The sequence below is a fragment of the Petaurus breviceps genome, unplaced genomic scaffold (assembly GCF_028583685.1).
Source record: "Petaurus breviceps papuanus isolate PSGF00001 unplaced genomic scaffold, PetGlider_PUasm1.0 90692, whole genome shotgun sequence".
NCBI classification, from domain to species: Eukaryota; Metazoa; Chordata; class Mammalia; order Diprotodontia; family Petauridae; genus Petaurus; species Petaurus breviceps.
Window position 1 is genome coordinate 2,717,345 of NW_027187313.1, and position 17,544 is coordinate 2,734,888.

Genomic DNA, 17,544 nt, shown 5'->3' on the forward strand with positions numbered 1-17,544 from the left:
GGAAGGGAGAATAGGTAGCTCTTGGTGAATTGCTTCTATTTTTTCAGTGAAATATGAGTCAAAAATCTCAGATGAGAGGATGGAGGCAGAGGGAGCCATGGGAAGTTTGAAAATGAATGAAAAAAATATGGAAGAGCCACTGTGGTGAGTGGGATAGTGAGTTAATTAGGAAGGTATAAAAGGATTGCTTTACCACAGTGAGAAGCCGGTTGAGACTATATAACATAAATACATAGCTGCATTCAGCAGCACATGAATAGGAGAGATGGTTGGAGTAATCTCAGGATGAGGCTTGGCAGGGCAAGACTGGCAATAGGTTAAGAGGGTAAGGGATTTGAGACAAGAGGAAAATGTAAAATTGAACTGTTTACCAAGGCATAAAGATGGAGAAGGGAGGAGGGGGTAGAAAGTACAGAGAAAGTGCCTAGGAAAGAACTGAGGGGTTAAGGGATTAGAAGTCGTATCAAGAAGCTGAGATTTGTACTTAATTTCTCTAATTTCAATTACATGTATGTGTGAAGACACACACATCTCTCTCTCTCTCTCTCGTTCTCTCTCTCTCTCTCTCTATCTACCTACCTATCAATCTATCTCTATCTATCTATCTATCTATCTATCTATCTATCTATCTATCTATCTATCTATCTATCTATCTATCTATCTATCTATCTATCTATCTATCACAGCTTCCATTGTCCCATGTTACCTCTTTCATTGTTATTTGGATTCAAGTGCTAGATTTTAAGTGAAAATTGATAACTCAGGTGTTCTTTCAGGCCTAATAATACCTTACATCTGAAGTGTTTTAAGATTACAAGTCATATTCCCCACAACAACCTTGGGAGGATCAAATGAGTCAGGTTTTCTTTTCACCTACTCTTAAAATTGTTGTTTTGACATCCATTTTCTACTTCTTTATCCTTTTAGATGGCTTTTCATAGGCTCTAAGTGTTAATACCCAAGAGTTTATACTAACAATTTTGCTCCATCCCCAACCTCTCTTCGCCTTATTCCTGACTCTGAGAAGAATATTACATCTTCTAGTTTTCTTGAAATTATTTTTGAACAGAAGTTGAATACGTTTTTAACAGTTTTCCTATTTCTGATGAGGTTGCCATCATTTTTTTTCTCCAGATTCCTAACATTTGACTCTTCCCTTTCCCTTATCCCCATATTCAATCAATTGCCACGTCTTAATCACTCTACTACTGCATCATTTATTATATCCGTTCTTCTCAAAACCATTGCTACAGTTCAGGTCCTCATAACCTCTCTCCTGGACCACTGTAATAGCATCCTAATTGTACTCCTTTCTAATCTTTCTCCTTTCTAATTAATCCTCTAATTCACCCTAAAATAAGCTTTCTAAGACATATTTCTGATTATGTTCCTTCAGTGACTTCAGAGTAAAATGCAAAATTCTCAGCCTGATATCTCTCTCTGATCTACCTTTCCAAACTATTATTTCTCATCATGTACTCTACATTCTGGCCAAATTGTCCTGAACTTGGCATTCCATTTTCCAATGTCTTTGAATAGACTGGCTAGCCTTCCTAGGATGTACCTCTCCTCATATGTAACTCCTAGATGCTTATTTTCTTTCATGTCTTAGCTTGGATGTCCTGTCCTACAGGTCTTTCTGATTCCTTAGCAGATTATAAACTCCTTTAGGTCAGGAATTGTTTTGTTTTTGCATCCTCATAGTGCCTTGTAAATTACTTGTTGTTTGGCTATTTTTCTGTCTGTTTCTTCGTGATCCCATTTGGAGTTTTCTTGAAAAAGATACTGGAGTGGTTTGCCATTTACATCTCCAGCTCATTTTATGGATGAGGAAACTGAGATAAACAGGGTTAATTGACTTGCCCATGGTCATATAGCTAGAAAGTATGTGAGACCATATTTGAACTCAAGGAGATGAGTCTTCCTGATTCCAAGTCCAGTGCTCTATCCTTTGCACCACCTAAAAGGAAATATGTAAATACATGATGCAATAAGTGTACTTGAATTGTAGGCATACTCCGTGCTGTTGTGATATTCTAAGATCATCATGTCTTTATATAACTAGCTTGTGCATTTAGAGACAGTTGTTCGATGCTTGACCTTATGGATTACTAGAAAATTGCATGGATTGGTGGCTCTTTAATATAACTATTATTCAGCTGGGCATCCTTTGTTCTCAAAGAGGATGACTAGAGATTCATTTTGGATATAGATTGGACTAGATGGTCACCAAGTTTCATTCCAACTCTCACATTCTGTGATTCCAAGATTCTATGACTCCATGAAAATTCATTTTTTGAATAAAAGAATTAGACATTCTTGGCGGGCCTTATTAGAATATACCTGTCTTTTATGTGGCCAAGAACCTGTTGAGAAATTCAGCATTGGATTTCTTAATAGTCACAGATTGCCACATTTTTGCATACTCATACTATAAATTTAGTTTGACTAATTAGATCCAACAAATATTTATTGAGCAAGTTTTATGTGCAAATCATCTCCTGAGGCCCTCAGGGAAGACACAAGGATAAGTAAGATATGATCTCTGCTCACAGAGTTTATGATTTGGTGGGTGAGTGAAGATACATACACAAATCACTCTAATGCAAAAGGAATGGCAAAGGGGAGGAAGAGAGGTACAAGTAAAGAGCTGCAACAATATGGAGGAAGGGGGGAGATCAATTTTTTTGTAGAAGCTTAGGGAAAGTTCCAAAGAGGAGGTGGCTTGTGAGCTGGATGTAAAAGGATGAATAATAATTAATAGTGATAACTAGCATTTATATATCACTTTAAGGCTTGTTAGGTGTGGTAGACATACAATCCCATTTAATCCATACATAAATGCTGAAGGCTATTATTATTCCCATTTTATAGATGGGAAAAATAGAGGCTAAGAGAAGTTAAGCAACATGTCATTGTTTGTCTTTTGCTTTTTGAAGAGGACCAATGACAGAGTGATGTCTTGACTCACATGTGAATTGGACTTAAGTTGCACAAAGGCATCAAACTCACTTTCTCTTCCAGAATCACTGAAGTCCAAAGGCAAGATAAAAGTCAGGACAATAGGCAGTTGCCTGGAATACAGTGAATGAATTTGGTGTCTTTGCTGTCTGACCTACCTAGCATCATATAGCTAGTAAGCAGCCAAGACAGAATTTGAACTCAGTTCTTCCTGACTCCCAGACTGATACTCTACTCATGACAATATCTAGCTGAATAAGACTTCTATGGGCAGAAATGGGAAAGAAAGGAATTCTAGACAAATTAAAGTTAGTAGGAAATTGAGCAAAGGTGGGGAAATGAGTTGTTCTGGGAACATATATGAATGTTTTTTGTAATGTTTACCACTAAAGTTCAGACTTTTCTTTGGGCATGGCTATGCTATGGCACACAGCCTCTGGCATGTCCTTTTAAGCTGGAAAGACTTGGAATATGGGGGTTCACTTATAGACTATGTCTAAGAAATTAGTAATTAAGATAAACAAATCTCAGAGAAAGGAATGTCGTAAAAAATTAGCCTGGCCCAGATGGACTTTTGGATTTACAAGTGAATTCTCTTGAACCTTCAAAGAAAAACCAGTTTCTATTATCAAGAAATTATTCCTAAATGTATAGTATATCATGATCAAATGTTCTCCCTCACTACTCATGAAAGAAGTGTGATGGAGTACCCCCTCTAAGAAAGGATTCTCCCTTGGAAGATATTTAGGTGGAGGGAAGAACTCTACCTTGTCTTTGTACTAGAGCTGTCTTATTGAGTTTGAGCACCACTACCATGGAAAATTGATCCTTCTTGTGGGTTAATTTGACCCAAGAGTTTATTTCAGGTAGGTCTAGGATCATAAATTATACCTTTTTGCTTATGGGCTCTCCTGTTCTTGGGAAACATATTTTTGCCTATGAGTATGATATTGATATGACTCTCTTATTTGGGAGACTTCCAAATAGAATCAGTACGTGATCCTTTGCTTGGACCTCAACTCATGGTGAAGTAAGTACAATGCCTTCCATTTCCTTAAAGGGATCAAAACCTCTGAGGGAATCTTTACCAGTACCAGCATTAATCATGAAAACAAGGATTATTGGCTGTCATTTTTCATTTCTCTTAGATCAAGGGAAATGAAATGATAGAAATGAAAGGTCCATGAATAGTGGAGAGGGAAGAAGGGAGAGATGAGTTTGATTGGATAGAAAGAAGCTGGGAACTCAAGCTGCTAGCCAGAGTGATACAATCAAATTCTCCTCATTCCAACTACTGGTTCCCCCTACACATCTCGCTTTTGGGAGGAGAGACAGAACTAAGATAATGTAGAAATTAATGAGATAGGGATGCTGCTACCTTACCCAGAATGGATATGGGAATTTGTCCAGGCATGGTACATTCATTGATTCACAAGTGGATGCTCTCAGCTCTTGCCCAATGAGTCCAATAGCTCCATCCTATAATCACTCCTTTCCAAAGTCTTATACGGAGGGGGGAAGGGAACAAAAGGAGTCCCAAACCAATGCAGCTCCTAGGCTAGTTGCTGGTCTTCTTCCTGCATGACCTGTGATGGAAGATCTTTCCAATTTCTCTTCTCAGAAGTTTATAAAAAGACATTCAAAAAAATGGCAAAAACTGGTGAATTTGGGGCCTGAATTAATTCTCCATTTCCAGAGTCTGACATGTCTGTAGCATTCTGTGGGAGCCTAGGAAATCAGGATGACATAAGTATAGAGAAAGATGGAAAATGACCATCTTTTATATGATGCTAATTTTAAAATCTAGACAACATAATATTTGAAAATTCACAGATCAGGGTGGCTAGGTGGCACAGTGAGTAGAGCACCGGCCCTGGAGTCAGGAGGACCTGAGTTCAGATCCAGTCTCAGACACTTAACACGAAAACTAGCCATGTGACCTTGGGCAAGTCACTTAACCCCAATTGCCCTAAAAAAAAATAAGAAAAAAAAGAAAAATCACAGACCAAACTCTTTAGTGATTACACACACAACACACACATACAAATATATATGATATCAAATATGGATCTCTCTATACAAATTATGTATAGACAATAAAACATAAGTTAGAATGTAGCAGTAGATTAACAAATATTCATTATGATCAAGCAGAATTTGTACTTAATAGACAACAATCATAGGATTCATCTTCCTGAGTTCAAATCCAGTCCACAGATAGTATCTATGTGACCTTGGGCAAATCACTTAACCCTGTTTGCCTCAGCTTCCTCATCTATAAAATGTGTTGGAGAAGGAAATGGCAAACCTTGCCAATATTTTTGCTAAGAAAATCCCTTATGGGGTCATGATGAGTCAGACATGACTGAAATGATTCAACGGAAGCAACAACCTGATGCTACACATAGGTTTAATTCTCTATGTATTTTTCCTCTGTGATTTTTCTATTCCTTTCAAAAGACCTGACTTTAGATCTTAAATCTCTTGCTTGGCAGGTATGTGCTTTTAGCTACTTTATATAGATCTTAGAGATCTTCATTTATCTGGGTCTTTGGTATCTTGTCTGTAAAATGAGGGAATTGGACTAGATGGCCCCTTCCTACCTTTCCAGTTTTTTACCCTTTACTCTCCTCTACAAACTCTAAATCCAACTACCCTTGCATACTTGCTATACCTTGCACATGACACTCTGTTTCCCATCCCCATGCTTTGTACTGATTGTCCTTCATACCTGGATTATTCTCCATCTGGGGGCCATCTCCAGTCATTCTGATCTACATCTTGCCATTGGACCCAGATGGCTCCAGACAAGAAAGTGAGGCTGGTGACTTTGCTCAGCCCTCCCTCACTCAAATGCCTTCCTGTCTTGGACCTCTTCAAGACTGAAGGACAAACAACAACCTGTGAATAGTCTGAGCTGCTACACTGGGGAAACAATCAGCCAGTTCCCGTTGGGCAATGCAATCCTTCCCTTCTCTTCTCCCTTCTCCCTTCTCCCCTCTCCCTTCTCCCTTCTCCCTTCTCCCTTCCCTTCTCCCCTCTCCCCTCTCCCCTCTTCTCTCTTCCCTCTCCCTTCTCCCCTCTCCCCTCTCCCCTCTCCCTTCTCCCTTTTCCCTTCTCCCTTCTCCCTTCCCTTCTCCCTTCTCCCTTCCCTTCTCACTTCCCCCTGTATGTATCTTGCATTCATTGAGTTATTTTCCTCTTGTCTCCCCAATCAGAACATGAGCTCTTGAGATCAGGGAGTGTTTTTGCCTTTGTGTCCCTAGCACTTAATTCAGGGTCTGGCACATAGTATTTTCAAGTACTCCAATTCTTGGGTAAGGCTCTCTGCTACTTATTCTTCTAATTCTTTCCTTCAGAGTTTCTTCTTTTTTTATATTGTTTCACTTCTTCTAAGTTTTCTTGGGGAAAATTTATTTTTTTTCCTTTGAGTGTTTGTAATGGTTATGGAGTTAGGTTTGCCATACTTTTTTATATTACTTGTTATTTTCTTTGATTTACTCATCTCTTCAGTTTTAGTTTGTGAATTGGGTCTTTGTGCAGGGGCTAAGCCAGAGGCACTTGTGGGTGGGATGCTTGGCCCTTTCTTGGTCTCTCCTTAACTCCCTTTTGTTCTTGTGTGGATCCCTACCTCCTAAGATTAATGCCATTCTTCTCCCCAATCCCTCCTGCTCCATTTCATTGGGGTTCAGAGTGTAGGATCTTCTGGGACCTTTCTATAATTTCCAGGCAGAGTTTTAGGGACCTCAAAGCCCCCGACCTGAGTTATTATGGTTGAGTAAAATAGCACCCTGCTGGGCAACACCACACTTGGTCACTTTCTGGCTTCTGTTTTGAGACTTCCAAGGTCCCCACTCTGGGGCTTTCTTGGGGGAGCCCTCTGCACTGGCTACCTCAAGACACAGGGTCCTGCAAGCACTTCTGGCTGAGATGATACTAACTTTGTTCTTGAAGCCCTTTCTTATTACATATGGGCACGTATCTGGCTGACTTTTTGTGTAATTAAGGGCTAGAAGATGCCATTTGCTGGAACTTCTCTCTGTGTTTCTTGGTCATTATTTAGTTTGATGTGAACTTCATTTCACATCTGGTCATTATTCATTTTGATGGAGAAGGTGCAGGAGAGCCAGGGAGCCTGCCTCCTGTTCAGGCAGCCTTCTTGGCCAGAAGCCACTTGGCGTATAATAGCATTTAATAAATACTTCTTGAAAGGGAAAATGAACCTGAAGAAGGCTTGATATGAAACCAAACAAAGCTAGATGATTCAGAAAATATTTGCATATGCAACTGGAAAGCGAATGACTAATAGGACGGAGAGGATGGTGGAGGCCATGACAACAAGAGAGAAGATCATAAGAGGAGAGAATCTGAAGGCAAAGACAATGAGTAATATTTAGGACATGTTGAGTTTGAGTCATGTCTAGGTCATGGATGGCACCACTCCCTACAGGGTTCATATATTGCATTACTTCCTTCTAAAACTGGGGAAAATCCCTCATCCCTCAAGATATGGCCTTTCCATCCTGTCTTCCATGTTGTTGTTCAGTCATTTTCAGTTGTATCTGACTCTCCATAACCCCATTTGGGGTTTTCATGGCCAAGATACTGGAGTGGCTTGCCATTTCCTTCTCCAGTTCATTTTACAGATGAGGAAACTGAGGCAAACAGAGTAAAGTGACTTGCCCAGGGTCACACAGATAGTAAGTATCTGAGGCCTGATTTGAATTCAGGTCTTCCTGCCACCAGGCTTGGCACTCTATCCATTGCATCATCTAGCTGCCCTTCCTTAGGACTGTGAATATTTTCCTACAGTGTGTGTGTGTGTGTGTGTGGGTGTGTGTATGCTGAGGTGTATGTGGAGGGATGGAGGGGAGGAGGAAGGTGAGGAGAGCATGGGAAGAGGAAGAATGGCACTACCTGACTGTTTATGACATTATTTCCACTGATACAACAAATTCGGGTCACTCTTATACAAGGCTATTTTAAACCAGGAAAACTATCACTGTTAGACAACACATAAAAGCAGAACCAGAAAATAGCCATGATTTTATTAATAGATGTAGACAAAGCTTTTGATAAAATCCAACATTTATTGACAACAAAGTAAAAAAAAAAGATTGAAATAAGTAGATTGAAAAAAATACAAAGCATGTACGTTAAGCCGAGCCAAAATAACATAAAATGTAGAATTATTAAAAGTACTTATATTAAAAACTGATAAGTAAGAAGAATGATCACTTGTATCACTTTTGTTTGAAGTAATGTTGGAAGCTGTAACATTTGCAATAAGACAGAAAAAAAGCTATTAGTGGGAATAACATTGGAAAGATGAGGTCACAATATCATTATTTGCATGTGGCATATTTCTAGGAAATCCAACCATTTCAACCAGAAAACTAATGGAGACAATAAATGAATTTAGCAAGGTTGCAGGATATAATATCAATCCACAAAATAAGTCGCATTCTTTGTTTACTAGCAATAAAGACCAAAAACACATCATAAAATCCCATTTTCAATAGCAACAAAATCTCTTAACTATTCAGGAATTAACCTATCTAGAAATATGTGTGACCTTTTTAAGGACAACTATAAAATGTTAATAACTGAAATAAAATAAGACCTTAATAACATTTAATGTTCATGGATAGGTCAGATTAGTGTAGTAAAAATGACAATATTCCTCAAATTAATTTGCATAGCTAATGCGATACTGATCAAAACCTCAAGAGGATTTCCTAGTACTAGATCACATTATAATGAAGTTTTATATGGAAAACAAACAGACAGGAAAATCAAGAGGTATCTTGGGAAAAAAGGCTGATGAAAGTGGTATCTCAAACTGTAAAACATAAAGTCCTTCTCTTCCTTAAGGAAGTTCAAGGACTAGCTTCTGCATGAAGCCTTTGTATACATTTGTTTTTATTTACTTAATATTTATGCTGTATGCATAGCTTTATATACTTGTTGTCTCCTCCCTTATAATGTAAACTCCTTTTAAGTGGGGATTATTTTATTCTTTAACTTGTATCTTAGAGCCCACCATAGTGACTACTACAATATAGATGCTTAATAAATAATTGTTAATTGATTGATTGAAAATGATTCTTTTCTTTCTTTTTTTTTTTTGGAGGGGGGAAGGCAGGGCAATTGGGGTTAAGTGATTTGCTCAAGGTCACACAGCTAGTGTTGTGTCTGAGGTCTCATTTGAACTCAGGTCCTCCTGACTCCAGGGCCAGTGCTCTACTCACTGTGCCACCTAGCTGCCCCAATTGAAGATGATTATCACAAAAACTTAGAGACAGTATGCCAAAAAAGTAGAAAAATATATGAATGAAACAGAATAGAAACATAAGACATGCAAGCAAATATATACAAACACTTAGTCTTTGAAATCCCTATAAATAATAAAAATTAGAAATTGAATTCCCACTATGGTAGGGAAAACTCACTCTCCCCCCCCCCCACTAAATAGTATTTTATTTTTTTCAATTACATGAAAAGATAGTTTTCAACATTCACTTTTATAAGATTTTGAGTTCCGTATTTTTTCCTTCCTCCTTTCCCTCCCCAAGACAGCAGAGCCTGATATAGGCTATACATGTACAATCATATCAAATACATTTCCAACAAACCCAGGATCTATATGAACACAATTACAAAACACTTTTCACACATATAAAGTCAGATCTAAATAATTGGAAAAACATCAGTTGGTCGTGGGTAGGCCGACCTAATTCTACCTAAATTAATTTTCTTATTCAGTGCCATCCCAATCAAATTACTAAAAATTATTTCATAGAGCTAGAAAAAATAATAACAAAATTTATCTGGAAGAACAAAAGGTCCAGAATATCAAGGGACATAATTAAAAGAAATATTAGGGAAGGTGGCCTAGCCATATCAGATATTAAATTGTGTTATAAAGCAGCAATAATCAAAACTATTTGGTACTGGCTAAGAAATAGAGTGGTGGATCAGTGGAATAGGGTAGGTACACAGGACAATGACTATAGAAATCTATTATTTAATAAACCGAAAGACCCCAGCTTCTGGGATAAGAACTCACTGTTTGACAAACACTATTGGGAAAACTGGAAAATAGTATAGCAGAAACTGGGCATAGCCCAACATTTTATACTATATACCAAAATAAAGTCAAAATGAATACACTATTTAAATATAAAGGCTGATACTATAAGCAAACTAGGAAAGCAAGGAATAGTTTACCTGTCAAATTTATGGAGAACAGAAGAATTAATGACCAAACAAGAGATAGAAAAACATGATGCAATGCAAAATGGATAATTTGGATTACATTAAATTGAAAAGTTTTTGCACAAAGTCAAAGCAACCAAAATTAGGAAGGAAACAAAAAATTGGGAATTTTTGCAACTAGTATCTCTGATAAAGGCCTCATTTCTAAAATATATAGAGAACTGAGTCATATTTTTAAGAATACAAGTCATTTCCCAATTGATAAATGGTCAAAGGATATGAACAGGAAGTTTTTAGGTGAAATTAAAGCTATCTATAATCATATAAAAATGCTCTAAATCACTATTGATTAGAGAAATGCAAATCAAAACAACTCTGAGCTACCACATAACACCTATGAGATTGGCTAATATGACAAAACAGGAAAATGATAAATGCTGGAGAAGATGTGGTCAAATTGGAACACTAATGCATTGTTGGTGGAGCTGTGAACTGATCCAACCATTCTGGAGAGCAATTTGGAACTATGCCCAAAGAACTATAAAAATGCACATACCCTTTCACCCAGTAATACCACTTGTAGGGCTGTATCCCAAAGAGATCATAAAAATGGGGAAAAGACTCACATGTACAAAAATATTTATGGCATTTTTATGGTAGCCAAAATTGGAAATTGAAGGGATGCCCATCAATTGGGGAATGACTGAATAAGTTATGGTATATGAATATAATGAAATACTACTGTGCTATAAGAAATGATGAGCAGGAGGATTCCAGAAAAACCTAGAAAGGCTTATATGAACTGATACTGAGTGAAGTGAGCAAAACCAAGAGAACACTGTACACAGTAGCAGCCACATTGCGTGATGACTAAATTTGATCTATTTAGCTCTTCCCAGCAACGTAAGGAGCTAAGACAACTCTGAGAGTCTTATGGGGGAAATGCTATCCACATCCATAGAAAGAACTATGGAGTCTGAATGCAGATTGAAGCATGCTATTGTCACTCTCTTTTTTTGTTTTGTTTTTTCTTTCTTGTGATTCCTCCCATTTGTTCTAATTTTTTACAACATGACTAATATGAAAATATTTTTAATAAGAATGTATATGTAGAGTCTATATCAGATTGCATGTCATCTTGAGGAGGAAGGAGGCGGAAAAAAATTTAAAACTCAAAAGCTTATGGAAGTGAATGCTTCAAACTAAAAATAAATAATTGAATGAATGAATGAATAGATGAAACATATTTCCATATTACTCATGTTGAGAAAGAAGAATTAGAACAAAAGGGAAAAACCACGAGAAAGAAAAAAACAACAACAAAAAAGAGAAAATAATATGCTTTGACCTGCATTCAAACTCCATAGCTCTTTCTCTGGATGTGGATAGCATTTTCCATCATGAGTTCCTTGGAATTATCTTAATTATTGCTTTTACTGTGTACAATGTTCTCCTGGTTCTGCTCACTTCACTCAGCATCAGTTCATGTTTTTCTGAAGTCTGCCTGCGCATCATTTCTTATAGAACAATAGTATTCCATTACATTCCTATATCACAACTTGCTCAGTCATTCCCCAATTGATGGATGTCTCCTCAATTTCCACTTCACAAAACCACGAAAAAGAGCTGAGAAAGCTTACTTTGTGCCTTCTTCACTCCTACTTTCATGCTGCTGACTGTTCCTGGAAGTCACAAAACCACGTCAATCAGATACATGGCAAATTTGTATCATCTGACCTTTACTGGGCACTCACTGGTGTATAGCAATCTTTTGGTAAAATGAGTAAAGTACTTTTACTAAGTACCAGGCACTGTGCTAAGGGATGGGGGTGCAAATAAAGGCAAAAGACAGTTTCAAAGAGATCCCAGTCAAAGAAGCCTTCTCTGATTTCTTGTTCTAACCTTCCCCACAGCTAACTCTATCACTTCACAGTTTTCTAAAGTCCTTCTCTGAATCTCTCATGTACCTTCACTCTTTACCTTGCATTATGCTAACCTGAGCACATTTATTATTTTTAAGGATAATATACTCTCTTTGAGGACAGGGAGTATTATGTTTTTTCTTTGTATCTCTGCCTTAATGCTTTGGCTCTCAGTAGGTAAATTCATAATAAGTAATTGTTTAATTTGTGAGAGAAAAGTGGGAAAGAGTAAAAAAAAGAGATAGAGACTGGGCAGAAAGTTATGGTAATTCAGAATTCTGATCAAAAGAAGTTATCCATCAGAGATGTGGACAGATAAGCCCATTGTTAACAACAGGAAGTTATACATCCAAATCCAGGTCACACTAGTAATTGTTAGTAACAAACTGTGAAGTGGGCATGTAGATTCCAAACCAATAAAGTTCTCCAGAGGCTGATTAAAGAATGTAGGTGAATCTGGCCTTGTTAGTAATGCCTGGGAAAGGAACTGGGGAAGAAAGGCAATGGAAAATTAGAAGAGAACAATACTGGATAGTTATAGGATCATAGTAGAATCATAGATTTGGAACAGAAAGGGCCTTAGAGATTATTTATAAAGTCCAGGCCTTTTATTTACTGACAGAAAACTAAGAGCTTGGGAGTTCAAGTGACTTGCCCAAAGTCATATAGCTGGTAATTGGCTTTCCAATTCTTCGTGAAGATGGAAAGCCCTTTATTCAATGTAACTCCCCTCCCCCCCCTTAGATGTAAGCTCCTAGGAGGCAAGAGATATTCGTTTATGTCTTTCTATGCCCAGCATGCAGCACAGTGTGTGTATAACAGTCCCTTAACAATTGCTTGTTGATTGATTAATTGAAGAAAGAGTTCCTAATCTCTATAGAGAAGGCTTCTCAGTAGGCTACAAGCCTTTGACCTCTTTGATTTTCTTGATTCTGGGCCATATTTTCCCTTCTGTTGCTCGTCTTTGCCCTAAAGTCATCAAGTACCATGGCATGTGTTGACTTAGTTTGGAGGATTTTATGAAATTGTTCATAGAATGTCTTGACTTCTATTGCACTGCAAGCAAGATACGATATTTCTAGTTGCCTTTGGGCATGCAATAAAAGCAACTCCACCAACCTGACTTCTCAAAAAACAATCAGTGAGTTTATTCTTCCGTTTACCTGAAACTTCTTTCTGACTTCTGGTTTCAATCATAGCAAGGATGTCAATATAGTTCTAGTCCAGTCCCTTGATTAATATATTGCTATCCTTGTCAATCAAAATGACAGCCAGGGTCACCACTGGCTTAGCAGATAAATTCATTTTCAACACAGGCTGAAAAATCAGTGGTTATTCACTAGTCTGGCCCCATTGTTGATCAACATGGGAGCTTTGACTCTCTCCATTTTTCTCCTTGGTCATCCATTCCCTCTTTCCACTTCTTCCCCAAAGACTCAACACATTGGTGTTGAATTTAATGTGAATACATGATAGGTGATCTAATCTGCCTCAGCCTCCCCTAGCAGAAGGGGCTGTAGATCTGGACTACCACACCTAGTGATTTAGCTTTAATTATAATATAATCATAGGCATTTTAAACACCATTATCCCAAGGGGAACTCTGAATTACTTAGAAACTGACAAACACCCTTGCCTCAACTTTCACACAAGAAACATGCCCAAACCTGCTGGTTAGAGAAGAAGGGAGAACTGAATTTATTTATTCATTTATTAAATAGGGAAATCTGGAACTAACATGATTCTTCTCTTAGATTTTTTTTCTAGCTTTGAGTCCAGATGGAGGAAGCATGGTTTGGAGCTTCCTTGCTTGGTCTGGATCCCATTTTGTATCTTTTTTTTGCCTTTTTGGAGGGCAATTGGGGTTAAGTAAGTTGCCCAAGGTTACATGGCTAGTTTTTTTTGTGTGGGTGTTAAGTGTCTGAGGCTGGAACTGAACTTGGGTCCTCCGACTCTAGGGCCAGAGCTCTTACTCACTGCGACACCTAGCCGCCCCTGGATCCCATTTTGAATATGGCCCAGACATCAAATGAAACAAACATATAACTCATCAGTTCTTACCTTAAAACAGGAACCTAGTACTGTGTCATGAAACCCAAATTTCACTGAGAAATTACCTTCTCCTCCACCAGAGCTAGGTGTAGGGATATCTTTGTGAAGGTCTCAGCTATCCAGGGAATAATACACAAAGGATATACACTTTTAGATGCTGTTTTTTAACCAATGCAAATATTTTTTATGACAGAAACTCATACTTTTGGGAGTATTCAGATATATATTTGCTGTATTGTCTTACAGTGAAGGTTTGATGCCTCCCTGGGACAGTGACATCCAAGGGAAATTTTCATAAATGACTGACAGGTTGCCTTCTACTCTAGGCTAATTAACAAACTTTATACATTCTTTCCTTTGTTACCTTTCTTCTAGCTCTTCCTTGAGTCCGTGACTACCTTTCCCCCATGCTGCCTGAAGGCTAGGTATGTCACATTTCTCCTCTCTCCCAGAGTTCTCTGGTATGTTAAGGGGGTTAGAGTGGGTCTAGTTGCTACCATTGACATAAGTCCCTACCAATTGTGTTCCCCCAATTAATTTTTTTCTTAACCAATCCAATTTTATTACAGTCTGAACTATTTCTCTACAAATTTTCCACAAGAGGTGTAAGCAGCATCTTATCCATTGGTTCCCCCAATTTAGGAGTCCAAGAACCCCAGTTCCATTTAATTACTTAACATTCAGTCCATTTTTTGCAAAGAAATATTTAACTCAAAGATATAGCAGTGGGGTAGCTAGGTGGCACAGTGAATGGAGCACTGGCCCTGGAGTCAGGAGGACCTGAATTCAAATTTGACCTCAGACACAACACAAAAACTAGTCTTGTGACCTTGGGCAAATCACTTAACCCCAATTGCCCTCCAAAAAGCAAAATATATATTAGAAACAAATAGATGTTTCTCTCCTACCTCCCAATACCTGGGGGAAGGGCATAATTTTTACCTTATACTACCTCAGAATGGGGAGAGCAGGGGGATTAGATTCACAGTTAAGTCAGTTCCCGAGTAGCATAATTCTACCAAGTGCCCATTTCAAAGTTCCCCTGGACTTTCTTCCTGGCACTCTGGCTTTTCAGATTTCCCTGCTGGGTTGGAAGCAATATCTTGTTTGGAATCTTGACTCTAGGTTCATTCACATTTGAATTGAACTCATGGGGTTGGGGCTCCATTCCCTGCTCCTAGAACTGAAGAGGACAAAACAAATCTAAACTACCAAGTAATTTTCATGGCGTCAGAGAACCTAAAGAGGAAAGGAAAAGTGGTCCTTCTGTTACCCAGCTTAGGGCTAGATGCCCAAGCTGCAAGTGAGTAGTACTTTCACCCTGTATGCTATCAGACATAGAAAGAATGGCTATTTCTGTCTGGTAGTTTTAAAGACACAGTCAACTCCTGTTAAATAGCCAATGGGAAGAGGATGCTTCCATCTATGGCAGGAAAATGCAAGGTGTCTTTGCCCAGAAGCAGGTCTCTGGTATCTCCCACATGGGTTTCTCCATCTTCGGTGAGATGGGCATGTGTCAAAGCCATGTTACACTAACAATTCCTAGGATTTACAGCTAGAAGTGATACTAGATGTCATCAAGTCTAACTTTCCCCATTTCCTTTTCACAGATAAGGAAACTGAGGTTCCTAGGATTTTAAGTGGTTTGTTCAAAGTCCCATGGGTAAGCTGACTAGTGACAACCATTCAGTGTAAATAGGCAGGACTTCCCTGGGAGTATGTTCAGTTAGAGTCAGGGCAGGCACTGAAAGCCTGGAGATGATGAGAAGGCAGGGAGCTTGGCTGTGAGCAGCGACACAGAAGGCAGTCTCACATGAGCTTGAGGCAAGTAGAAGAGAGGGAATTCACTTAGGAGGGGGCAGGGAAGGGCTTCTCTGTTAGTATGTGGGCACCCAGAGTAGAACCACTTTCCAATAACGCTGAGGCATAGTCATATTCTGCACCTCTATACCCTAAGGAAGATGGAGCCTTTCCAGAGCTTCCGCGTCTCCCTGCTACTAAAGGGCGAGTCCTGGAAGCAGGGACTGTCTTACTTTTCTGTTGGTTGTTTCAGCACCAAGCACAGTACTTTCTTTGTATGAATAAGGGATTAATCGTAAGGATTTATTTTCTGGCTGTATTGTAGTCGTTATATAAAGATGATAAGGAGACTTGTATTAAGTAAGCAGGAAAGAGAAACTGCTGGCATTGGGAAAAAGAGTAGAGAGATAAGGTCTTTAAAAAATAATCAAACAAATTTCAAAGTCTCTTTATATGCCCATGTGACTTTGCTGCTAGTAACACAAAAAGTAGCTCTGTCAGAATTAAAAAGTTTGATAGTAATATGCTCGAGTTTTCCAACTTTGTTGAAGGAAAAATAACAATAATGTCTGAACAGCCCAGATGCCAAGAAGGTTGTCTGGGGGGTGGAGTAGGGATTTAGTTTTTCTTTTTAATTGGGCTTTCTCCCTCTCCTTTCTCCATTATCTAGGCACTGCATTAATAAACGCCTTGGGTCACCCCTCAGTCAGCACCCCAGACAGCCTAATAGAAGAAGACAAGAGCTACAAATAGCCAGGGGGAGTCCTGCCCACACAGTTGTGGATCAGCTTTCCCTTGTTGGCTTAGGATTGCTGTTGGGTGGGTATGAGGCAGGATTAGGGATGTGGGTGGCACAGTACTATAACCCACATATTTCTCTTAGCCCCTTTCTATAGTTAGAGTAGAGTAGCCTGAGACTCTGGAATCTTTCTGCTTCTAAGCAATTGTTTCCTTCTATTTGAAAACTCTCCCTAGAGTGTGGAATCCAGAGAGGATGGCTGCAGCTGGGTTGGCACGATGTCTATTCCGTAGGTCATTTCCTACAACTCTCCCATCTTGGCTGCTGGACAGGTAAGAAACCTCAGTCCTCCCTACCCCATGGTGGCCCAGGGCTGGGGCTTGACTTTCTGTCACAGGGGATGGAGGGATCACTTTTTTGAGGGGTTTGCCCTTTCTTGTCTTGCAGAAAAGACAGGCCTTGCTGCTTTCGATACTACCGGGCAGCAATTTGCAGGAAGCTGAAGGTCCCTTTGGCTATTGAGGAAGTCCCTGTTCGCCCCATCCAGCCTGATGAGGTAGGGGATATCCAGGGACAAAAAGCCATGCTTAAGAGGACACATGGCCTTCTCCTTCCCCAGTCCACTGGGTACTTATTCTTTAGATCTTCTATGCTCTTCAAAGACTTTTTTTTTGTATTTATATTTTCAACTCTTATTATAACAGTGACTTCTCTCCCTTCTTCCCTTCCATCCATGCTTCCATTTTTTCCTTCTTCATATCTTCCTTTCTTTCCATCCTTCCCTTTCTTCCATCCTCCTTCCCTTCTTTCCTTTCCTTTCCTTTCCTTTCCTTTCCTTTCCTTTCCTTTCCT

At 38.9% G+C, this 17,544-nt stretch overlaps 1 protein-coding gene across 2 annotated transcripts in view; it reads left to right on the top strand.

The window, feature by feature from the left end:
* The first annotated feature begins 16,854 nt into the window (after positions 1 to 16,854).
* LOC138144186 (quinone oxidoreductase-like protein 2) overlaps positions 16,855 to 17,544 on the top strand; it is a 24,533-nt gene continuing 23,843 nt past the window's right edge. For both annotated transcript variants that reach the window (XM_069065494.1, XM_069065495.1), the window contains exons 1-2: positions 16,855 to 17,024; positions 17,140 to 17,248. In XM_069065494.1, coding sequence (XP_068921595.1) covers positions 16,948 to 17,024; positions 17,140 to 17,248 — 186 coding nt within the window. In that variant the 5' untranslated portion in view covers positions 16,855 to 16,947. The remainder of the gene's footprint in view (positions 17,025 to 17,139; positions 17,249 to 17,544) is intronic.